This window comes from Aulostomus chinensis, chromosome 4, assembly GCF_037954235.1.
Source record: "Aulostomus chinensis isolate RoL2024-O1b breed Wild chromosome 4, RoL_Achi_v1.0, whole genome shotgun sequence".
Lineage (NCBI taxonomy): Eukaryota > Metazoa > Chordata > Actinopteri > Syngnathiformes > Aulostomidae > Aulostomus > Aulostomus chinensis.
In genome coordinates, this window is record NC_141323.1 from 13,515,412 (window position 1) to 13,541,285 (window position 25,874).

The window sequence follows — 25,874 nt, forward strand, 5'->3', positions numbered from 1 at the left end:
TTTTTATATGCCAAGGTGGCCAGAATAAAGGATTTGTGAGCCGTAAATCTGACATCAGACAGAAAAAGAGAGTTGAGTAAGTAGATTGAAGCTGAACAGCAAACTAGGGAAAAGAGCTGGATTAAAGCTACCATGTGGAACATTTGTGTCCATCTTCTGGCAGTGAGAGGTATTACAAAGAGCTATCAAAGCATGCTTTGACTCCACTGTTAGCCTACTCTGTTGTTACATTTTTAGCCTTTAAAACAGTGGATAAATTATTTTGAGTGTCACACAACTCCTCCAAAGTTATTCCTCCCACTTTAAGTAATTAGATCCATTCGGTTTGATACATTTGGAAAGTCTAAAAGAGTCTAACAATTAAGTTATTTATCCAAATTCAAGTTAGCACAGAGCTAACCAGAAGTAGCTGCGTCTGCAGTTACTGTTGTGGCCGTAAAACGGTGGATAAATTCTTTTTAACAACCCCTGTTGAATGACTTGTTTCATATGGTCTGATAACATTTGGAAAGTGTAGAAGAGCCACACCATCTTGTTATTTGTCCAAGTAAACAGCGCGCTAACAGCTAGCGGCTACTGTGGTGGTTAAACGGCGGTTCTCATCACACAACCCCTGGAACATAACCCCTTTCGTTGTCAGAAATACATCCAATTGGCTTGATAACAAATGTTATCAGACCATATGAAACAAGTCATTCAACAGGGGTTGTTAAAAAGAATTTATCCACCGTTTTACGGCCACAACAGTAACTGCAGACGCAGCTACTTCTGGTTAGCTCTGTGCTAACTTGAATTTGGATAAATAACTTAATTGTTAGACTCTTTTAGACTTTCCAAATGTATCAAACCGAATGGATCTAATTACTTAAAGTGGGAGGAATAGCCCACTCCATTCCTAGTGATGTAGCTAAAAAACTACGCCTAAACTGTTTTTAGCGTCAAAAAAAAAGAAAGAAAAGTAAACAACCCTGAAAAATGACTCATGTCACTGTCCGAATTTGATGAATCAGAATGTCTAGAAAAGCTGCCTAATTAAACTACCCACATTCAGGTTAGCACAGCGCTAACAAAATATAGCCAGCTCAATCGGCTCTTGTTTGCATCCTCCGAACAATGCAGAGAGATTTACCTGGCGGCGATGAGCTAAATGAGCATTATTGTGTACACTGCTTTCGTAAGGGCTTGAATGAAAATATGATGTACTCGAGCATGAAGCATGACGTCCCTGCTGTTCAGAAGCCGGTTTTCAGACTGAAATTGGACCGTGAGGCGCAGCCTTCACTGAAATCTCTTCTGTAAATCAAGGGACTCTAGGGCGTCATTAACCCTTCAACAATGACAGCTACATGTCATAACGGGCCTTTCACAGATATATGAGGAAGACCTGGACCCGTGCATCAGTCTCCCCAATATCAGCATCCCTCATTACACCGGCACGCAGGCGAACAGTTTCAAATGGGTCACCATGTCCTTGTCCTGCTGCTCACTCAGGAAGAGGAGCATAAATCAACCAGCTGTCTTCTCCATCCCAGCCCCAATGATCAAGAAGATAAACCCCCGATGGGAAATCTATAAAGCGTGCTCCTCTTCTGGTCTCACACACATGTGAACGCTAGCAGCAGAGGAAGTGTTGACAACAGTTCGAGTGCTGCTGAGGACAGGACAGCAACTAATGAATCAAACAGTAACTTGATGGAGCTTCAGTGGCTTGGTGGTCAATCATTTATTTACAAAGAGAATAAAGAAAGTGCGTGTGTGGAGGAGAGGAATGATTTTTTATGACCTTTCTTATTTATTTAAAACTCCACAACAGAAAACAAGAGAGGGACCTTGTGGCGAGGCTGTTTTCTCTCCAAAGACAAGATTGAATCTTTCATATGTTTTCTTTTAAAGTGGTCAGGAAAAATGTAAATGTGAACATTTACAATTCCAATGTGTCTAACGTGATTTAAAACGTTTTACACACACACACACACTCACACACGCCAGCTTCATCGGGCTCTAGAGTTGTTGCCTCATAAGTCTTATTCACACTGCTGGCGCGTCCTTGATTTTAGATTAAAATGTGATTGTGCTAATAGGATCTAAACCACATCTGGAAAAGGTTTGAAACCTGCTTTCTACAGATGGAAAAACTCAAACCGGATTTCCAAGTGTCTTTTTTTGAAAATTGATATCATCACTTGCTAACAACAGTGTGGACAGAAAAAAGATCTGATTTGAAATCTGACTGAAGACGCATGCAGACTGAACAAGGACCTGTTCCCAGGGTCCAGTCGAAGCTTGTTCGGTCCAGATGTTCAGTTTGGTCCGAACCATAATCGCGTTTCAGGTTTCTTACGGCTAAAAGTTTAAAAAAAATAATACCTTAAAGTTGTTACGGATGTGGATCGAACGAATCCATCAACAAGCGGTGTGATGTGTTGATTATGAGGTCAAACTTTGGTGCATGCAAACGGCTGCAAAAATATCTTCAGTTCACTCCCCAGAAATCACTTCTTAATCCAACAGTATTTTTTATTATTATTATTATTATTGTGTTTTTTTTTTTAGCTTTCTGTTTTCAGATGGTGACAAGTTATACGCTCCCATCTTGGAAATACAATGCTGCTCAAAGTGGGTTTTTTTTTTTTTTTCCCCTGCCAAAAGTGGAAGTAGCTGAGAACAGCCCACAGACATGCTGGCAAATTCAAACGCTTGTGAATGCGTTTTCAAAAGGAATAAAACGAGGGAAAAATACATGAATGCGCGCGTACAGACGTGCCTTTGGATGACACCTGCGACTTCAATCATCTTTAGAGCGCAAATGAGTATGTTAAGGTGCTTGCTCACAGAGCTGCTAGCTCACATGTTGAATGACAACATAAGTAGGCTACCTAACAGACTGATTACCCCTTCAGGTTGTTGTTAGACGGAAGCAACAGCTCTTAAATCCCAAATGTAAAGTGCTTCGACGGAGGGATTACAGGAACAGGAACACTGGAGCTCAACTGAACCGCTTTCCTGACCGAAAAGTTTCAACAACTATTTGATTGTTGTGACATTTTGTACAGACATTCCTGATCCCCAGAGGATAAGTCCTAATGTCTTTGGTAATCCCCTGATTTTGCCTCTAGCGCCACCATGATGTTGACATTTTAGGTTGTTTTCTCTTTTTTTTTAAATGACATTTCTCGGCTATCAGAGGGAACGGCAAGAAATTTGACATTCATGCCCCACCTGAGGAAGGACAGTAATAACTTTGATGATCTGCGAAATGGTTCCAATGCTTTGCTTTATGATGAGGGTAACTGCAAAATAATTCATGCAGGGTCTTTACGATGAAGTCTTGAGTCAAGTCTTACGTAAAGACGGCAAATGGTGAGGATGTGAATCCTAAACGGGTCCTGCAGCAGAGACTACGCGTAGCCACGAGCTCCACGCTGTAAGGCACGTCTGTTTATGCACACGAATAATCAGCGTCAAAGGAACACGACAACTTTTTTTTGAGAAATACGATGTGCACAATTTTTTAGTGCCACACAGGCAAATAGATACCTCCTTTCTGTGCGCATTACGGAGAACCCGACCACTGATCCACTGAGTGCTGGTTAGCTTAGCTGCTGCGAACCCAACAAATACGCATTCATCCAAAACGGCTTCAATTCATCAGGAGAACAAGAGTTTTGATTGACATTAGCAGTGGAAAAAAACTTGGAAATGAAGAGAAATTGTTACATTAAGAGTCAGATTCAAAGCTGCAACCCTGCGAAGGTTTTCTGCGCTCATTTTGTGAAATCATATTTGATGAGAGAATGAAGCAAAGACACATCTGATCGTTAGTAACTAGCTCGAGCCGCCGAGTCCTGTTGTATAATTATGTTCCGTGTACCTCTGTATTGTCTATCTCACAGCAAACATGTTCATACAAGCGCGACATCTTATTTTTTTGGTAAAACACGGTGCCCTCTCCTCACACTGGAGGCTGGGATTAATTGTGTGAAGGAACTCGTTCTCTTTACCCTCAGGTGCTAATTAACAGGAATTCAACTTTCCTCATTCCGAACAGTAATTATGAAGCTGGGGAGAGATGAGCTTACTCTGGACCGAGTACAAATACGAGCAGATTGAGGGGGAGGGAGAGCGAGCTGGAAAGGTTGGGCAGCACCAGGAGCTTGGGTGGTTTTTCAGTCGTGCATGGTTGACTGCTACAACATATGACTCCCTAAAAAGACACACACACATACGCGCGCGCACACACACACACACACACACACACACAAAAAAGATTCATTTGCTTTCTCGAACAACATAGAATGAGGACTGCTATCAGATAGAGTAAGAACATTTATTTTGTAAGACTGATATGTGCCTGAATTTCTGAGGAACGGCACCAAGAGAGACTCACTCAGAGGCCTTCGCTCATGTCTCAGAGAATCATTATTTATTCACAAACAGCAGTTGTGTTTGAATGTATAATTCAAATTAAAGTGATACCAGTCAAGGTTCCGGGGGGAACACGGCAACAGAGGCAGCAGTGAATGTGCAAGGTCATTTAATTTGGATAAGTGTGAGTTTAATTTGAAAGGGCCGGAAGGACCGAGAAGCGACAAGGTCACCGAACAGCGGAGTTGGTGCTCGGTCGGTTCGGGGTCTCGTTACGAGCATCGGTCCTGTCACATTCCATCAGAACAAGGCAAGCCTTCCAGCTCGGTCTTGTTTTGAGCTACCCTCAGATTACAGCGCTGGCGAGAAGGTGGCGATTGGATGAAGATTAAGTAGGTGACACGGTATGTAGGTCTCTGAGCTCAAAAGGGGATGAGGGACACTGACCAGGGCAGCAGGCCTGGTTTCAATCAGCCTGTCGCCTTCCCCCTCCCCTGCACCGTCCTGGTGGTTACACTAATTATATCACTCCTGGTGAGAGGAATAATTACTCTTCAGTGTGGCGCTCGACATGACCTTTGTCCATCTCCAGAAGTATCTGTTGAGACGGAATAAAAACCACCTGGTCCCCAATTTTGAGGGGCAACCTCAACCAAACCCAATGTAAAAAAACAGCAGTTTTCACTATGTTACCAAATCTACACCCCCCCCCCCCACCTCCAAAAAAAAAATTAAAAAAAATTAACAGGTTGTTTCTTGGCTCATGCTTCATCCCTCCTTCAAGTCTGGTTAAAATCGGCCTCATTGGATCGGTGACGAACCGCAAACTGGTGGTGAAAAACATACAGAAGAAGAAAATCAAGCTAAAAAAAAAACCCTCAATCGTTTTGTCCTTCTTCCTTTAAATATTCAGTATTTAGACATGTATGATCTTGATGATTTAGTTGGAATTGGGAAATAAACAGTTTAGAAATATCTGAGAGACATTAATACATAATGTCTGCGCAGCTTTTGTAGAAATGTTACCCAGAATGACTTTAGCTTTCCTCCACACAGGCGGAATGTTTCGCTGTGTTGTCCAAAAAAAAAAAGTGATAATCACTTCATCTTTAAATCATTTTTCCAGGTATTATTTGCTCATTTTTGTAATTCTTCTAAATAAACGGAATGTTTTTGGGGGTTTGGTTTGTTGGACAAAACAAGTGAGGCGGGAGATCCTGGCTGTTATCAGTTCTTCTCTGAACACGCCATACTCGAATTTCGATCGAAACCCTCAAGTTCACGTGAAACGGTTGGAAAGAAAGAACATCTCGCCTTCTAGAAATCATCTTTGTTGTACGTGGAGAGTTCTTCCTCGTGTCTAATATTCTACAAACCAAAAAAATAATCCACTTATTTAAGAAAAAAAAGTTGGAAATAAACATTACATTTATAAAACTGGCATTAACCGATCATGCTTTGTGTTTTTGAAGCATGAAATAAATGTAATATTCAAGGGAAAAAAACGAGATCCATTAATTCAAACTGAAAAGCCCAAATAGACGGATAGTCAATAAAAGACTGTTTGCATGTTTAAAAAAAAAGGGGGGGGGGGGGAAGCATCTTGCAACATTTATGGCAGCGCTGACATGATTCTGAAAAAATAAGGGAGGCCGTCCAATACTGAAAACTGGTTCAAGTGGAAGTTTTGCCAATAACAGAAGAGATTCACCGAGTGAAGCTGGATCAGAAGTTATGAGGGATGGACTTCTGAAAAGTTAAATTTCGCTTCTAATCATTCAGTGAATAGAATAAGGGTTGTTGTTTTTTTTTAATGAATATGAACCATTCTACGTATGATGAGGTGATAAAGTGCGCTGGTATGACGAGCCTTTGATATGCAGCCTTTCTACAACTCGGGAGAAGGACTTAGTTCTTCTGGAGCTTCCTGTGAGACTTACAGGACAGCAGGGGAAACAGAGACGTTTACATTTCTCCAGGACAAGCTTACGCTCCTCAAGATTATAACTTTCCCCTGCTGGGGGATTTGCCACTGATCCCTTGTGCAGTGGTGAGTGGGCAGTCTATTTAGTAACGCTCCCTAAGGGACGCATTATACAAAAGGATAATAGAAGGGAGATTGGGAGCATTTTCTTTCTCAGAGAGTAAAATATCACAACATGGATGTGTGATGCTGCTGCTGCTGCTGCTTGTGTGTTTCCACTCAGCTGGTTTGACTTGTGTACACATTCACTCAGATGAATATATCTGCTCTTATACACACACACACACACACGTGCTGTCACTCCTCTTTGCTCAACAACACATCAGGGATGCCAAAGTGGCCGATCTGTGCCCCCCCACCCCCACCCCTCATGCCATCCAGCACTCTCTCTTCCTGCCAGATCCCCTGCTGCTGGCCCTCCTGCTGCTGCATAACTAGCACCTGATTAGGAGCGTTATTAAGCTCCATAGCTCCAGCACACCTACATCCTGCAGAGGAGACCTTGTTATCTCCCCATCAGCTCTGCAACATGCTTCCCTGTCTGGCAACTGGACACCATCCCATCATCATCCTACCAATTTATAGGGCGCGCGCACACACACACACACACACACACACACACACACAGCTGACAGATTTCCAAGGCTCCTCAGCGTCTTTCTTTGGCTTCACTAGGAGATCTCATGAAACATGTATAAAAACATCCTTCTGGCAGCAAAAGCAAAAAAAAAAAAAACCCACAAAAAAGAAGACAGGGTGGGCTTAAGCTGCCTTAGAGAAAACACACATCTTTAGGAATCGCGCCGCTTCACACAAGTGAATTGCGGTTGCAATTAGAGGTTCGACTTCGGCGGTTAAACAGCAACGTTAAAGCAGCGCCCTCGGCGATCTCGTAACAGGAGTATAAACATGCTCCTTGATTAATGATGAGGTAGTTAAATCTGTGAGGTCTCTGTTTCTTCCAGAAGGTTATCTGAATATCTGACGAGTTGTAGTAATGTTCTGCCTCAAATATACACCCCTGCAGAATGTTTTATAACATCAGGGTTTTTGTTTTTTTTGTGTTAATTTTATTTCCATAGAATATCTGAATTTTGAGGATGGCTCGTAGGATGAGTGCATGTGTGTATGTTTGGTTTCATAGAATTATTGGAAAACCTGCATAATAACTCCCCACAAGCTTATCCAAACATTAAATATATGAAAACTAAAATGAAGAAAAAAGGCCCAAGACAATGAAGTATCATACTAACAAGTAGAAATAGCACAATTGTATTCCTTCATTGACCTTTGACCCCCAAAATCTTTTCAGTTCATCCCTGAGTCACAGTGGATATTTGTGGCAAATTTGATCAGTTTCCCTCCAGGCGTCCCTGAGATATGGGACCGATACTGCAGCCACATGAGGTGACACTGACCTTGCCCTTTGACCTTTGACCACCAAAAGCTTTTCGGTTCATCCTTGAGTCCCAGCGGACATTTGTGCCAAATTTAAAGAAGTTCCCTCAGGGCCTTGTTGGAGATAATGCATTAAAAAAAAAAAAAAAAAAAAAAGGGAGGTAAGGCGATTTGTCCGTCTGCTACCTCTTGTTAACGTGACCAAATATGCCTCAAACATCCACTGCGACTCAAGGATGAAGTAAAACGACGTCAAAGGTCAAAGTCATTGTGACTTAAAAGTGCTCCTCGAGTGGTATTTACTGTCCTACTTTGACTGCGTTTCAGTACTGTTTTACTTGTTCTTGAGCAAAGACACAGCACTTCTATTTCTTGTTGCACTTCTGCAATCTGTTTCGCTCTGATGTTGCAACACAGCTTTGATGTTCCTTCCGTGCATATAACTGTTCCCAGGTCAGTGAGCACTGCCATTGTTACCATGCACTCCTTTGCAATTGAACCTGAACAGAGCAGCAGCCATTTTGTTGGAGCTTAACTAACCATCCAAGAGCCTTTTTTTTTTACTAACGGGGACTTTAGATGTCTTTTTTTTTTTTGGCTGCCAGTCGGCACGGCCTTCTTTGCTTTCACCACATCTCACATAATCTCATCTCTCCGCTCATTCCACTTCCTAACTAGCCTGCAATCGTAGCTGTCACTCTCACTCAAGGCTGTAAATACCTTAGGATTCACCAATCAGACACACCACTCTTACTCAAACAGGCTGCAGACGCTGCTGCTGCTGCTGCTGCGGTCACACCTGGCCGTCACGCCTCGGCTAGTTTTTTTTTTAATTAGCTAAACTCATCACTTCAGAATGAGAGAAAGTGGCTTAAAAATAATCAGTGGCGCAATTACAACTCACGTTTTAAAAAAATATATATTTATATATATTTTCTACTACTAAATGTACTCTGTACTTACTCATGAGCACCCGTGCCGTATTTCTTCTCTGGATGCGGCAGATTTGTGAGCAGGTAACAACCTGATATGACGACCTCGGCGACACACGAGCCGTAGAACACCTCGCCGTCGCCCTCTCCACGAAGTAGATCGCTGCATTTGGAGTTTTTGGATCCATCGAGCTTTTTTTTTTTTTTTTTTTTTTTTTTTTTTAAATGCATACAATTTGATTTATTAGTTCCAAATTAAAAGAGATATATTTTTGTTGTTTTGTTTTTTTAATTTTTTAATTGTTGGTCCAGAACTACAGATACTACCAAGTCAAATCAGCACCACTTTTTTACAGTTTTGCTTGAGTTTGTCATAATGACTTCTATGCTTTTGTACATAAAACAGTCACTTTCACACTTTAGCGCTCCCTTTAGCCACGGAGACATGTTACACAAGTAGAAAAAAAAACCAAAACGTGTTTAACTTGACTTTTTCACTATCGGCTGTAATATCGACTGGTCGATCGAATCCTCACCTTGAAGTGTCGGCAAACGAGAGGCGAACCGCTTGATTTGGACCAAAACATTTCCTAGATTTGTATTAAGAATAAATATGAAATGCTAAATTTTTAGTTGGGCACGCAATTAAAAACCTTCCCGGGCGTAATGAGTTAGTTTGCCACATGAACTGATCGTGACAAAATGACTACCTTGAATTTTGAAGATTACCTTGATGATCTTTGGCGAAACTTTTCTCATGTATTGTACAGCAAGGAAAAAGCTCCCACGCAACCGCGAATGATGTTTTTTTTTCTCTTATTTCTTACATAACTTGTCACTCCTGTTATTAAATGTGTACTTTTCTTTAAAGATCTCCGTCAGATATGGGCTATCAATTCCTACTCTCAACTTTGAGAAGTTGTTAGGATTCACAAATGGGTTACTGCACCTTTAAAATCCTCATTAACCAGAGGAGGTGATCCCCTTTGCTAATCCACAGACTCAGAATTAGTCTGCGGTTGAGAACCTCCTTTTCGGGGATTTCCAGCTGACTAGACTTGATCTAAATTAGGCTGATTCACAATTTCTTTATTTATGTTCCCATAGTGTTTGTTTCAGTAAAAATCACAGTCCGTTCACTGTGACCTCCCCGAGTTTAACGACTCCCCATTAGCAGGCAGCACCCATAGCTCAGGCAGCCAGGCCGAACCAGCCGAGCACAAAAATAAAACCCTGACTTTCTTTTTAAAAAAAAAAACCTTGAGCTAAATACACCTCTCAACAACTTTTTTTTTTTTTCTACTTCAGGTAAAGGGCAGAGTCTTTAGTCTCATGTGTGGTCATGCTACGTCACCGTAAAGCCTCTCAGACTCTTCCGGTCCATCATTATAAGTATGAGAGGATAAGACCCGGCTGATGTCATTAGCTTTCGGCTTTAAATCAGCACCGGCTCAACTGTCTTACAGGTGCACGGAGCTCAAATTAATGTTTTAAAATAACAGATGCTCATGCTCGCAGACGCTCATGTTACATGTTGTTATTATTTAAAGTTGTGCTGTGGAACATCACCTCATGGGCCCTTGCTGCAGCCTACACCGCCGTCACTGTGTCGGCTGTAAAACTGTCGATAAATTATCCTGAGTGTCACACGGCCCCCGTGAAATGACTCATTCCATCATCAGAATTAGGTCCATTCTGTCTGATCACATTTCAAAAGTCTCGTAAAGCTGAGCAATAAAGTATTTATTAACATTTTATACAGCTACTTTCAATTAGCCCTCTGGTAACAGGAAACAGCTACTTCTATATAGCCCCCTGCTAACATGGAGTCGCTAGTTCCAATTAACCCACTGCTAACAGGAAATAGCTAGTTCCAATTAACCCTCTGCTAAAGGGAAGCAGCTACTTCTATATAGCCCCCTGCTAACATGGAGTAGCTAGTTCCAATTAACGCTCTGCTAAAGGGAAGCAGCTACTTCTATATAGCCCCCTGCTAACATGGAGTAGCTAGTTCCAATTAACGCTCTGCTAAAGGGAAGCAGCTACTTCTATATAGCCCCCTGCTAACATGGAGTAGCTAGTTCCAATTAACGCTCTGCTAAAGGGAAGCAGCTACTTCTATGTGGCCCCCTGCTAACATGGAGTAGCTAGTTCCAATTAACGCTCTTCTAAAGGGAAGCAGCAACTTCTATATAGCCCCCTGCTAAAATGGAGTAGCTAGTTCCAATTAACCCTCTGCTAAAGGGAAGCAGCAACTTCTATATAGCCCTCTACTAACAAGGAGTAGCTAGTTCTAATCAACCCACTGCTAACAGGAAATAGCTAGTTCTAATTAACCTTCTGCTAACAGGAAGCAGCTACTTCTATGTGGCTCTCTGCTAACGGGCAGTAGCTACTTCCAATTAACCCTCTTCTAACAGGACATACTTCCAATTCGCCCTCCGCTAACAGAAAATAGCTACCTCCAATTAACCTTCTGCTAACAGGGAATAGCTAGTTATGATAAACCCACTGTGATAATCCTCGGAGAAATTGATTTGGGCACCACACAACCACTGCAAAACGACTGCTTTCGACACAAGAATTTTAAGTGTAGAGGACTTTAACAATTCCATAATTTATTCACATTTAAGTTAGCAGAGGGCTCATGGGAAGTTGGCCTCTTGGATAGCGTAAACCTGGTGCGCCTGCCCTGCATATTGAGCATGCACAGTTTGTGTCCTTCCACAGGCAAGAAAAGTTTGATTGCAATCACAAAACCACGAAATCCACTTTGCATTTTCTTTATGTTTCAAACGTGCCTTCTTTTTTTAAATATTTCACAGGCAAAACATGACCTGTCATATGAACTTTGTAGATTTTTGAAGGCGAATATAAATTGGCACATATAATACAATAGAATAGTTATTTGAAACCAGTCCAAATCTAATGAATTCTTGTACAAGTCTGAGCAAGGACGGGCTCGATTAATACATTGTTTCTCTTAATTAATGTTAATTTGCTGCATTTTTCCATGATTAGGATTTTTTTTTTATTAAATTCCATATAACAATGGAATAATAGGATGGAACATGAGCAGACAAAGAGGAGTTCTGTGGTCTAACACAAGCTGTAATTCAATATAAAGACTTCAGCTTTCAGACATTCCCAGGATCCATTCTCATTATCTTGCCTCCTCCCCCTCCTCCTCCTCCCCCGTCCTCCCCCTCCTCAGCAGTGTGATAGTGTATCTGCATATCTTTTCCCTTCTTTCCAAGACACAATGTGACAGTGATAAGCAGCATGTCCCAGTTCCACTTGACATCTTTCTGAAGGTGTAAAACTGAATGCCACACAACACACCGAGCACTGATACAATAACATCAGTCAGTCAGACACCATATCAAATGGTGCTATCATGCGTCAAACACGAACCAAGCGGAGGGTTTGTGGCAGCTAGATCTGTTACGCTCACGAGCCTCACAATAGCACAGAACTGGACCTGTGCACGTGTGAGCAGAAAGGCCACCTCCGGTCAGAGTTTCAGTTATTGGAAAGCAAATTTTTTGCTCACAAATGGACGTTTCACCGCTGGCTCTGGATGCCAGCTCCCCTCTCTAGAGAACCACTTTGGAGGCAGAGGTACTGCACACGCAGGGAGCTGCGAGTCAGACAACCAGGAAATGGACCGTGAGTTTGGAAATGCTTCAACAGCACTTTGAGTTCCTCGGATTCTATGGATTTATACGGTTCTGCAGAAGCCTGATAACGACTCATTTATTTCAACCGTTGCAGCACAGACAACTAAAACACACAGAGCAGTGAGTTTAAGGAACACACCAACTTTTTTTTGTCGGGATGAGGGGAGACTTGTCATCCTCTCCAGAACCAGAGAAGAAGATAAATTCTCTCCTGAGTGTGTGCATAAGGGAGCTGAGACCCACAGAGACTGGCTGAATGCTTCTTAGCTTAGCATGATTAATGGCTAACTAAACAACTTCCTGTTAAACCAGACTTAAGTGTTTTATTTAGTTTGTTTTGAGCTCAAACCAACCGGTTTGTGGATTACTGAGTATACAGCTGGATTATAACGGATTATAGCAATATACATTGAAGATCTTCTCAATTTGATATCGTGGCTTGGATTTTTTTTCCCCAGTATTGAGAATCTTCACACAATTCTGTGTAAAACAATGCAAAAAAAACCCAACAACAACACAAAAAACCCCAAACAGAGTCAAATATCTCACATAATGAAATGTTTAACATTACAGGTGCACTTCTCATTACCATGCAGGACCATTTTAGTGAACATTGATTTTCACTTTTGAGAGTTTGCTGACGCACAGTTTTGCTGTTGTTCAGTCTCCATTAGCTTCAAGCTAAATGTACGTTATGTAGAAAGAAAAAAGAAGAAAAAGAAACTCTACCCAAGGCAACATGCTTGAGTCTTTTTACAGTTTGGCTACAGCAGGAAAACCTGATTATTGGTGAAGGCAAAGATTAGCTCAAGCTAGCTTTTGGACAGCTGACAAAGAAAACTGGGACAAGGCTTACATCTGATTCATGAGTCTGGAAAGTAATCTGATTCATTCTTTGAACCTTCAAAATGCCCCCCCCCCCCCAAAAAAATGTAAAACCTTGTGACTTTCTGCTTAACACTGAAGAGTCAGGCAACAATACGGAGTCCAGCAGTCCATCAAGCACTGCTGGTCCCGTTGTGTATTTTTTTTACTCTCCCATCCGTCAGAACAACTTCCACCTCTGTTTGGTTTGGCTCGGCATCCTCACGCGTCAACTGTTTGCCAACAGTGTGAGGGTGCAGAGGCTCTACTGAAGTAGCGGTTCCATCTACAGCGTCGATGCAGCGCTCCTCCTCAGAAGCACTTCACCTGTGTTCTTACCTGGCAAATTTAGGACAAGCATCTGTAAGACGCCGGCGATGTCACACCAGAAAAATACGACACAAACTCAAATTCGTGCAGAAAAAAAAGACTGGTTTTTCACGTCCGCACAGAGGCAAAGATAAAATCACAGACCTCATCTTTACCCTTTCCACCCGGGTCTTGTATCTAAACCGGACGCCACGTTCGGTCACCGCCTCAGACCACCTGAAATGACATCTGACAGCGTGGAGCCACGGGAGGATTTTTCTACAATCACACTGGGATCTCAAAGAACTTAAAAAGAGAGAAAATGTCTTGATATTGGCTGTTTAAGTTGCTGAGAAAATCCTGATGGACAATTTCAGAGTGGCCTCGAAGTGGCAGGGAATGACACCGAGGAGGAGGAGGGGTGATACCAGACGAATTGCTGTGATGATCAACAGGAGATAGGAGGAGCCGCCGAACTGTCCTCAACTGTGAGAATTATTAAACCTGATTTACTCTTTCACCTGACATTCCTTCCTACAAGATTCCCCTCAACACACTTCAGGTGTAATTAAGCATGAAACAAGTGAGTAGGGAGGTAGATGACTAACGGACGTGACATTCACAGATGGATCTGACTTCCTGTTCTACTCTTCTGATGTAAGAAACCAACAGAAATACCACCTTTGTGTTTAGTGCCTCCAGGAGAGGGTGATGTTATGGCTGCGTTACGCCCGCGTACCTCAACAGAGACATTTAAAGTGAATATCAGATGAAGGACGATATTGAGAATTATCACAAGAAGGGACAAAAACAACACTGCCTTCAGCCCACCGCTGTGACGGAGCGATGAACACACAACCTTTAACCAAACGACAACTATGACATCAGACGTTACGGATTGCAGAATAAAAAGAATCAATACTTCGGCACAAATTCAACTAAAACTAAAGCTTTGTTTTGAAAGGCGATATTCGTGTTAAAATGCAGTAGGAGTACATACATACATACCCATGCTAAAATAAAGTACAGATACCTGATCTGCTCTTATTTTGTATTTCTGGTGGGGGGGGGGGCATGTGTTCATGTTGAATCATGGTGGATATGGAGCTGAGCTGTGTTTCTGTAGGCAAAAAAACAACAACCCAAAAACACATTCTCTCTCTCTCTCTCTCTCTCTCTCTCTCTCTATGAATGCGATCATCACTGGTAATGACATTTAATTCCCTTATGAGAACAACCAGTGTTTTGTAGCAGCATAGAGTGTGCGATGAAGGAAGTTTATTTACACACACACACACACACACACAGATATTAGACCTATCTCTGAATTCAGATGCAGCGATTAGGCTCACAATATTCCTCATCAGTCCTAATTTGTCATGCGTGTCTCTGCGTGGGTGTAATTTGGTGTGATACTACATACATTAAAATCAGAGCTGGTTATCGTTGAGCCTCGTAACAATTACTTTTTTTTCTTTTTTTTCCCACAGGATGTTACAAAGGCCCTGGGAAATACGCTCATTTACCACCCTCCATACACAGAGCCTGGCAACAAGATAGATCCACTCCTCTCCTGCTGACGGCTAGTTAGCTTAGCACAATGAATTGCAGAGAATGGGAAGGGTTCGCATACCTCCGTAAAACATCGAACAGATGAAGATCTCGATTTTATCCAGAACTGCTCAATCCCCCTTACAAAGTCAGCCATGCTAAGTGGCAGCAGCTCTTCCTGTTGTCAAAAAAAACAAACAAAACCACTTTGTTTTTACGAGGTGCTGCGCAAAATCATTGCGTCCGGCCATTCTAGAAAGAAAGTACTTCCAACTTTGCCCTCTAAAAGTATAATATTTCCTAATGCTTAGTCATTTCTTCGAGAATATTATGCTCAACCCTAGTTATATTAATGCAGGTAAAGATTCAGAAGAATCTTTTAACGTGTTGTAATTTACGGTCCGCATCTTCGTGTATCAAACAAATTAGCAGAGAAAAAGCATCAGTTATCTGAAGATTCTGGATAGAAGGCTTCGCTCACGCAGGAAAATTATCTGCTTCATGGAGGGGGTTGAACATTTGACTACAAAATATTCAAGGACAGAAACTACACTTCTGCTTCTTTGCAATAACTCCTCCTTTTCTTCCTTTTCAGGTCATGTTCAGGAGGTTTGCAGGAGTTGTGTTATCTTGATAAAACAGGAAAATGTGCATCGTTGGAATTTATTCTCCTGGTCTCCAGGCAAGGAAAGTGTAAACCACCACAACGCACAGTTATTTGTTTGACTTGTCCGGCAGAGAGCGGATTCATCTTTTAAACTGATGAAATAGCACGATAGGGGTGGAGGAGGGCGATGGCTGAAGTGATGAAATGAAGATATGAGTTTCTGGGGGAAATACAATCGTTCCTGAAAGTTTGTTTATGTAAAGAGGAAATTCTGCTTTGTGGTTTTGTGTCCAGGTGATAGTTGATAGCTGTCCACAACTATAAAGAAATATAAATACATGATATGAATACACATATATATGGAGGCGTATTTCTTTGTTATGGAGCAGACTTGACTATTGACTTGACGTCTCACTTTCCCCAAAAGCTGCTGTCATCCCACCTACACTACCGACAGTTACATAATGTCGTATTGATGCATTTGTAACCTCAGAAAGGCTCTAAAAGTGGGAACACTGGATAAAACCCTTAAGAAAATGTGATCTGATGATCAATTATGACAATTATGGTCTTCCACCCGCAGCCCACGCAGCTCTCCTACCTGCAGCCAGCTGCATCCAGCCGCAGATCTTGTACACGGTACCGGTGCTGCAGAAGAAGAAGAGCGCGAAGCAGCCGATGCAGGTGAGGACCAGAACCATGGACATGCCGATGAAAACGGAGGCGGCCTTGAACGCACCGGAGGGAATGGTGCTGAACTCGGTGAAGCTGCCCTGGCAGGTCAAGTCCCGGGACAACCCGTTACCGATGCAGTAGTGGAAGAGCCCGAAGTAGCCCGCCTGCGGGGTGTCCATACCGTCTCCGATCCAGTAGGGCTGGATGAAACACACCACGTTGACGATGGCGAAGAGGATGGTGAAGATGGCCCAGAGGACGCCGATGGCGCGGGAGTTGCGCACGTAGTTGGTCTGGTAGATTTTGGCAGCCTCGGAGGCAGGGAGCATGGTGGTGGTACTGGGGGCCCCGGGGACCATCCTCCGGTCTGTGTGAGGAGAGTCTGCTCAGGAAATCTGCCAAACTAACATCATCTCATTTGTAAAAGGCAGTCGAACTTCTAATGTCAGTATTATTTTTGTTGTTGTTGTTGTTGTTGTTGTTGTTTTATCCAGGCAATCACAGCATCAACGGCGGGGTTGGGTTTCTCTCCTGATGATTTTCATTCATCACTCCGCAAAAACAAAAAAAAAAAAGACACGAGGAAAAGGAAGAGAGCGCCAGGATCGTCCATTCAAACCCGCACATTTAACCCTAAATATCCCCCTTTATCGCTCGTTACGTTGGGTTTGATTTATGTTTTTTTGATTTCTTTCTTAAAAATGTCGCTACCTGAGAGTCGAAAAATCCCAGCGGCTGTTATTCCCATCAACCGCGTATCCGGGAGAGTCTCTGACTGAAGCTCCGCGAATCTCTGCTCGACGCCGACAGACCAACAACCGCAGCTGAGAGCCTATTGAATTAGAGTTGGGAGGATAGCCTCGGATATTACAGGGCTAACCCACATCCCTTAATCCCAGTCTGACGTAGTACTCCGGTACACGCGCGAATTCTTAAACAGACACTATGATTTCACACACAGACGGCAGCTACTGCATCTGCAAGGGACATAATAATAATAATAATAATAACAATAATAATAATAATAATAATAATAATATAATTTAAAAATTGAAAAACGTCCTGGATAGTAAAAGCAAATATTTCAGTTGAGAAAATATATAATTTTATTGAACATTAGCCACAGAACTCTATTAATCTCATTCATTATTGCATCCTAACTGACCTATGTTATTTTTATCATTAGTCCTAGTTGGAGTTATATATATATATATATATGGCTAATATTTTGCTGTGTCAAATATGTCATAAAATACACACCACGTTCATTTTTGACCGTTTTTCCGAATTGTTTAATGTTTTGGCTGCGTTCATCATGATACAGAACAACATTCAGTCAAAACCTAATGCGCTACATTAAAATATTCATAAAATTACATCATAATGAAGTGAAATGAATGATTTTGGTTTAAGAACTCCATTACCCATGATTCTATATGTGCTTTGTGATTGGTTAGTACGAAAGGCGGGCTGGTGACGTAATCCGAAGGCGCTGGAAACTCTCAACCGGTCGAGTTTACAAATATATGAGAATTTTCTGTATTTTAAGTTTATTTTTACATTTCAGTTGCAGTTACTGATGTTTTCAAACCACTTTATCGCTTACAAAGCAACTAGTTTGTCGGTAATAAATCATCCTTTCCTCGGATTCTGACTGGATGCGGGGCATTGGTGGTTGGCTGCTGCGGTAGGCAGCTAAGCTAACATCCACTTAGCTGCATGACCCGGTATAACACACTGCGGTGTGGTCGGCCGTCTGACGAGTGGGATGGCGTCGCTACTGCAACATCCAGGATATGAGAAGGAGAGACTGCAGAGGGTCGCAGAGCAGCTGCCATGCAGAGAGGTCCAAGCGGGAATGCTGCTGTCGCTGATGGGGCAGGTATGGACTCGCTTTCCGGCAGCCCCAGATGAGGTCAAAGCAGGGATACCTGCGTCTTCTTGGGCCTCCTTGTAATTTTCCAAGAGCTTGAATTAGGATGTGACACTTCATATTTGTGCTACTCTTGTTTACACAACCAGAAAACAGTTATGAAAAGTTCCTGCACATTATAGCAAGTGTCATAGGAATGCTAACTATGATGAAAGATTAAAAACAACATTATGCCAATCTATGGATTCTTTTCTTCAGTTTCTAGTTGGTACTAACAAATCATGAAACATGACACATCTTGTCGTCAAGTGTGATGCCTTCACACTGTTGATTTTGTTCTTAGTCTGAAATACAAACATATATAGAGCTAGATTTGATTATCAGTCCATCAAAAATACATTCATCGCAGCGAAGATGCTAAGTTGTTGCAACAAAAACATAAATTTTGATGGTTGTAGAGTGTTAAATACAATGATTTGCCCTTTTTCTGTCTCTCATGACAGGATATTAAAAGCAGTTGGGTTTCTGATGGATAAAAGAATGAAATTGAACATGTCACTTTGGGATCATTTTTCATATTCTCTTTACATTTTATTGTGCAATTGAGTTGGTGATTAATTGTGAAAATAATTGGTGAATTGATCGATCATAAAATGTCAACAGCAGGTCCTTGGTTTTGGTGAGTTTGTAATGACTTACTTTTTAAATGATTCTTTCATTCATTATTAATTAGTTCACCTTATATTGGGCAAATACAAAATCATTACTATGGACATTTTTATACATTTTTAATAAGTAAAAAAAATAAAACCAGCAACAGAATGTTGAATTTGTTGTTTACCCCTGCAGCCGCATCAGTACAGCTACCCTTCCATCTTCGTCTACGGTCATCGAGCCTCAGGGAAGAGTCATGTGATCAACGTTTTGTTGAAGGAATTACAGGTATGAGGGAAACACGACTACGTCCGGAACTTCTAGTTTTCCTCTAGCTCCACTTTCTGGTCTTTGAAATTACCTCCTGCTCGGTATTACAAGTTTAAGACCAGTGGTTGCTCATATTCACGTTTTAGCAACCGCTGGCCCTGCGCTCTTGCACGGTTACAGATGGGAATTGATAAGATATAATTGGTACCATTAGAATTATTCACTCCGGTTATTTGTTTATTTCCTTATTGATTATTGGTCAATTTTCTTTGCATTTGCTTTCATTTTTTTCATCAATCATCATTTGATGGTATGATAACCGGAGTGTTTCTTTTACCAATATTGGAAAAGGCTCCAGTACTGGATAAAGATGCAGGAGGCTCATCGGATCAATACCAGTACCTGGAAGCACTGATAAGTTTGCTGACCAGAAAATATGGAGCTGGTTCTCCTCCAGAAACATGTTTTTGTTTCCATCCTTGTACTAAAACACTTGAAGCAGCTGTTAATCCTCGGAAATTCCAAATGTTCACTGAGAGTAGAAACAAATACAACTTCATCCTTGAATTAGTAATAATCCACCTGTCTTTTCTCCTGCAAACTTGGTATGAAATAATTTGATTCCTCTTCCTGGTTTAATATCCATGTGCAGCACCTTCATTTGGGTCATTTCTGCTTTCTGGCAGTAAGACGGCGGCAGAGGAGAGCGGTGACAAAACAAATTAATATTCTCAGTCGTTAATCTGCCGTTATAACCGCGTCCAGGAGCTGATGGCAGTGTCAACACAATGTGAGAAGCGTGTGTATTAACTCATTCCCTCCCTCCCTGCAGCTGCCTCATGCCACCGTCAGCTGTGTCGAGTGTGTTTCCGTGGCATCGCTGTTCGAGCGAGTGCTGCTGTCGTTCTTTGGCTGCGACGCTGCCGCTCTGCTCCCCCGCAGTCCTTCCCTGTCCGACTTCGTACGCGTCTACAGACAGCAGCGCTCCCAGTCTTCTGCCAAGGAGACGCGATACGTTGTGAGTGCTGTGCACTTTTTCACGCCCAAACAGATTCACACCAAAATACCGTAATCCATTGCACGTCAAGTGATTTTGTCCTTGGAAGTGTCACGTAAGTGTTTGGCTGATTAATAGTAATAACATGCAAATGGAGGAACAAAAGCTCCAGATGCATTGGCCTGGTGGACACCAGTCTAATATTCATCAGGAAGGAAGTCGGTGGTTGGCTCGGATAAATTGTGACTTTTTGAAATGAGCTCATGCACAGACGTGCTGTTGTAAAGCAGAACTCCCAGCCTCAGATTTCCTAACGAGGATGTCACTCTCGCTTTTTTTATTTTCAGATATTGGAAAAAGCCGAGCTTCTGAGAGACGCAGACGCCAACCTCCTCCCTGCTCTCCTGCGTCTTCAGGAGCTGGTGAGAACGCGTGAGCCGCCTCCTCGTTTTTTTGTGCCGCGCGGACGATGACAAAGGGGTGGAAGAGCTTTTTTTTTTTTTTTTTTTTTTTTAAAGGGGCGACATGTACTTAATATGCTGAGCTCTTTCAACTCATGGCGTTTAATTACAAACACAGAGTATAAAATATGTATGTGTTTGTTATTTATGTAAAATAGATCCAACTTCTGGCAGACTGAGCGTATTAAGAGGAATTTCTTTTTCCGCTGTTTTGTCACTGCAGAATGTTGAGGTGATTATTAGGAATTTCAAGATATGATGGAGGGATTCTGTTAAACGTTAGAATAATGAATCTAATTTTATTTAGGGGTTAACTTTTGGGGGCACTGCTGATGTTTGAGAGAAAATTCCGATATTGCTTCATCGGCCAAAAGACATATTGATGCAGCTATTAAACACGTGACAAAGGTCTGTAACGAGGCCAGATTATTTACAACTTTATTGATTGATATCTATTTTTTTCCATTCAGCAGTATGACAAACCAAGCTATGATTAGTTGCATTTATTGCGGAGTAAATGTTGTGAAATAGATCCTGATCACAGGAGGAAGGGAGAAGCTGACGGGTCGACTAGCTTGCTGCCTTTTCCCATCTGACCCTCTCAGGTTGAGGACAACGTCACGGTCTTGCTGCTCAGTGAGATCGCCTGGGACACGTTCAGACCCAACACCGGCTGTTTCGAGCCTCTTCTCCTCCACTTCCCCGACTACAGCAAAGGTACGGTTGTCGGCTAACACGGCGCTTCGTCAGCCGGTGTCACGAGTAGCTCCCCGACACGCTGCGTGATAATGACACTCACTGGGCAGCGGGATGTTAGTTTTGTACCTGTGATTTTGTTCTAACACGTTAGGTGACAATATGACATGATCACCACTGTATAAATCTGCACTCAGACAGGGCGGGGGTGGTGGGGGGTGATTCATTGGAAATCGGAGTCTTACTGATATTTGATGATATCTGAATTATATTTCTGCATGTATCGGTAGGAGAGCTGCAGCAGATCTTGGCCCTGGACCGACATCCATCGTACTCAGCCGAGTTCTACTCCTCCTACATCAACATCCTGCTGGGGGTCTTCTACTCCGTCTGTAGGGACCTCCGAGAGCTGCGCCACCTGGTCAGAAACGCTCATAAGTCAGCCAACATTTTTCACACTATTGATTTCCTTTCTTTCTTGTGTCATTGATTTCTCTTTTTCCTCTTTTTAACCAGGCTGCACTTAATTTTTCCAAGTTCTGTGAGCCTTTGGCAGAAGGAAAAGGTAATTCTTCAAGGAGTGAAATCATTCCTGTGACAGCTGGTCAATATTAGGGGGGAAAAAAACACCACATTTGACTTTTTTCTTTGGTGTCACACAAACAGATTTCCTGCTATAAAAAGAAGCACTGCAGTTCTTTATTTATTCATCAAGTTGCGCCTTATGTGTGTTGCCGGTCAGGTTTCCAATCACGCCTCACATCTCTGAAGATTTTCATATTTTCTGCTCTTTGACTCCTTTTAGAAAATCAGGGATTTTACTGGAGCTCTGAACGGGCCCTGGAGCAGGTCCAGAAGCAGGCCCGGGCCTTTAGCAGTGACAAATCAACCGTCATTGTTTTTTATATATAGATATGTTGATTTGCTTTTATCTTTAGTGAAAGAGAGCGACACGCACAAGCTGTGGAGAAACATCGAGCCTCATTTGAAAAAAGCCATGCAAACGGTGTACCTCAGGGAGGTGTCCAGGTGTGTGTTCTTTCATCAAACCATGTGACCTCCACTCTGCTGGCTCCACTTCCTACTCATCACATACCCCCCCCCCTTCCTTTTCTGCCTCCCTCCTCAGCCTTCAGTGGGAGAAGATGCAGCAAGCGGAGACAGAAGCCGGAGCTTTGAGAGGTAACAACACACTGAGGGATGTTGATGACGCAACGCCATCGCAGAATAAAGATGTTCTGGAGTAGCGACGCTGTGAATTCTTGCTGAAATATTGGCATTTTCCTGTGAAATAAATGACCTGCGATTGCATCACACACACACACGCACCCCACAGAAACATATTTTGCATTACATCATAACTCTCCTCCTGAGTTGTACTTTAATGTCGAAGAAAGAAGATTTTCACGTACATTTTTCCTCTTTTTCTTCTTTCGGTTTCACGCTGACGCGTCTTTCCCCTCCTGCTTTCAGGCTTATCAGCTCACACTCACGTCGAACTGCCGTATTACTCCAAGTTCCTGCTGATCGCTGCCTACCTGGCGTCCTACAACCCCGCCCGCACAGACAAGCGCTTCTTCCTCAAGGTAGGGAGGCTTTTCCTGTATTTAGGCCAGCGCAGAGGTGACGAGCCGAGAGAGAGAGAGAGATGGCAGGTGACAGGCAGCATCGCCGCTAACGTGGCCAGAGCCTTAAGCCTGCAGGATGCCTGAGGATTTTTGTCATCTAAGATTTTACGCCAGGAAATCTCCTGTTAAGATATTGCTTCCGCTGGAAGCGGGGGGTGGGGGTGTGGTCCTGATCTGAACAGAGGCTAGGATAGGATAGAGGGTGTCACATTGTGTGGAGTGTAAAGTGCAATTGGGAGCTACACTGACTCGATTTGTCCTCCTCTTCCCTCCCACGCAGCATCACGGTAAAATAAGAAAAGCAAACTTCTTGAAGAAAAATGAAAAGGTGAATATTCCAACATAACACACCTACTCCTACCCCCCCCCCCCCCCCCCATTGGTTTCAGATATAATTGAGCACAATTTTGATATCTTATCAGACAAGCAACCACCTGCTGGGGCCTAAACCGTTCCCTCTGGACCGACTGCTTGCCATTTTCTACAGCGTGGTGGACAGCCGAGTCGCCCCGTCTGCCAGCATCTTCTCTCAGGTTGGTCCAGAGCCAATCGTTGGTCAAGGTCCCACTTCAATGAGAATACTGTGGCACCGCGGAGGCGTTTGCCTCTATATCATATTCTACAGACTTGATATCCCCCCAAAAAATCCCAACATCTTCACTTGAGGGTTTTGGGGGGGGGGGGTTTGCCTGTCAAACTATGAATCATGACATAAGAACGAACATTCCTTGTAATATCGCAAATCATAATGTAAAATCAGTCAAATTATATATAAGAAATTTATACTTTTTTTTTTTTTTAACCATGCAGTCTTAGTTTGGGCTTTATTTTTCTGACCCACCAAGGTTGTCAAAAAAAGAACAAAAACAAAAAACACCCACACTTTTCATGGTTGTGGGGCTTCTCCTCCTCCTCGGACTTGGAGGTCCCGTCACGTACCGCGAAATTGGCAAGACGACGGCTGCCGCCAAAACTGGATCTCCACACTTGCCCGTCATGATCAGCGAGGTTGGCAAAGCGGTGCAACAACTGACCAACTGTGTTAGATCATGAACTGAAACGCAAAGTGAAAACCGTCTCGGAGGAGTTGTCCGCTCTGCAAAGAGGTTGATGTTGAGGAGCGGAAAAATAAAGAATAATACGAATTTGGACTGGATTGTAAGAGAAGACGGATCGGAACGTGCGCTCCTCTGCCGCGAACGCGGCGATCTTAGCAGCTACTGAAGGACATCTGCCCCACTGTTGATCCTCCAGGAGAATTCCCCCCGCGTTGGTGATGCAAAATTTCACGTAAAAGTTGTTATCTTGTGGCCACAAATAAATCAAATTGAAGGAACAAATCACATCCTGGCTGCAAAAGATAACTAAGGTGAAGCGTCGTCTGCTGCACCCACAAAATGAAAAATTGTGGGGAGACAAGTTCTATCTTCTGTCTCGTCGCCTCATGAAAGCCAAATTATTGAAGAATTTTCTGTATGTGGCTGCAAATTAATTTAAACTGAATTCATCTCTCGTCTCTGCAAATGATACATTTTCTCTCCCTGGCGTCTCCAGGGCTCCGCACATACTTACAGGCTCCATTCAGAAGTCTGGATTCAAGACACTCATCTTTGTTACATTTGTGCTTGAGGACAGTCGATGTGTGCAGGTCATCCCGCTCAGAACAACAGTGACAGCGATGCTCTTGATCAGTGAAACAGGACTGGCGAAGACGTACGTGTTTGCCACCAAAACCTCAAACTGTAGCCACCTTTTTTTTCCCCGCGCCTGTAACAGCAGCACTTTGGTGGCTGCCGTGCCGAGTTAAACGAAGCCGTTTAATTTCCCCTCTGTTTAGTTCTGCAGCCTTGCTATCTTTCTCCATTATATTGACTCCCAAAGTGAGCTGTAGGAAGCCTCGCGGGTGTGGAAAATGGCTCCAAACGAATATTTTAAACAAATCAATTTCCCCTCCCTGCCAGATTAGCAAATGAAAAAGAATGTACATTATAGTCATAATCGCGGGGTTTTAGGTGATCATTTTTCAGTCTTAGGATGCTCGTTTCTAGGTGCAAATTGCACAGCGTTTAATAATCAATCAAACCTAATGACCACGTTGTCTCAGATGAGTCTTTTACCCATATGGTCATGAGTTATGTTTATTTATTTGTGGCGCCGGGCATGAAATGGCTGAAGGGAGCGAGGCTGGAGTCATATCTGCTGCCGCTGCTGCTGCTCCTGCCGCCGCCACCGGCTCTCATCGTTTAGTGCCTCGGCATCAAAGCTGTGTTTAAAGAAGCGGAACAGAGAGTCATTTTGGTTCTGTCTCCCCCGCCCCCACCCCTCGTTCAGATCTCCTCCCTGGTGACCCTCCAGCTTCTGACTCAGGTCAGTCACGATGACCAGCTCGATGCCCCCAAGTACAAATGTGCCGTTTCCATGGACTTCATCTGCGCTATCTCCAGGTGTGTGTGTGTGTGTGTGTGTGTGTGCTCTTTAATACACACAACGGACACGATTATTCAGGGATGGAATTCGTTCTAATTGTGATGGTGTGATTTGTCTTGCAGGACGGTGAACTTTGACATTGTCAAGTATTTGTATGACTTCCTGTGAATCCACCGGGCAGGAAGGACACGCCCACATTTCTCTCTACATGAACGCACTTATAGAGACACAATGAGTTCAACCATTGTTGATTATTTTGTGTGTGTGTGTGTGTGTGGGGGGGGGGGGGGTATTTTGCTGCCCCCATGTGGTTGTTGAATGAACTGAAATCTGCATTTGTATAGAATAAATGCCATATTGGCAACTTCACTTCTTCCATTTCTCTCATTTTATATAAAGGAACTGTCAGATATTTGCTGCTGCCAGTGTCTTTTCTATTTTCAAAGTCATTCTGCAAAAACAGTCGCTTGAAATGATGCGGGGGAAGATTATTTAAATTCACT

The 25,874-nt window shown here is 42.8% G+C and overlaps 2 protein-coding genes and 1 long non-coding RNA gene across 3 annotated transcripts in view; 2 read left to right on the forward strand and 1 right to left on the reverse strand.

Annotated features, from left to right (window-relative positions):
* Positions 1 to 14,569, forward strand: part of LOC147262741 (uncharacterized) — a 36,849-nt gene extending 22,280 nt beyond the window's left edge. Inside the window, exon 4 of the long non-coding RNA XR_015112474.1 lies at positions 13,910 to 14,569. This is a non-coding gene — a long non-coding RNA (uncharacterized LOC147262741). The remainder of the gene's footprint in view (positions 1 to 13,909) is intronic.
* Positions 1 to 17,289, reverse strand: part of lhfpl3 (LHFPL tetraspan subfamily member 3) — a 38,863-nt gene extending 21,574 nt beyond the window's left edge. Inside the window, exons 1-2 of the mRNA XM_086201905.1 lie at positions 17,077 to 17,289; positions 16,292 to 16,732 (exon numbers count right to left, since the gene is read on the reverse strand). Of these exons, the coding sequence (XP_086058031.1) occupies positions 16,292 to 16,732; positions 17,077 to 17,113 (478 nt within the window). The 5' untranslated portion in view covers positions 17,114 to 17,289. The remainder of the gene's footprint in view (positions 1 to 16,291; positions 16,733 to 17,076) is intronic.
* orc5 (origin recognition complex, subunit 5) lies at positions 16,029 to 25,715 on the forward strand. The gene is made up of 14 exons (XM_086201904.1): positions 16,029 to 18,247; positions 19,088 to 19,180; positions 19,995 to 20,180; positions 20,507 to 20,581; positions 21,226 to 21,337; positions 21,607 to 21,737; positions 21,833 to 21,881; positions 22,255 to 22,345; positions 22,446 to 22,498; positions 22,790 to 22,902; positions 23,225 to 23,272; positions 23,367 to 23,477; positions 25,276 to 25,388; positions 25,494 to 25,715. Exons 1-14 carry the CDS (start codon positions 18,134 to 18,136, stop codon positions 25,537 to 25,539), a joined length of 1,335 nt encoding a protein of 444 aa, XP_086058030.1. The 5' UTR covers positions 16,029 to 18,133; the 3' UTR covers positions 25,540 to 25,715.
* The last annotated feature ends 159 nt before the right edge of the window (positions 25,716 to 25,874 follow it).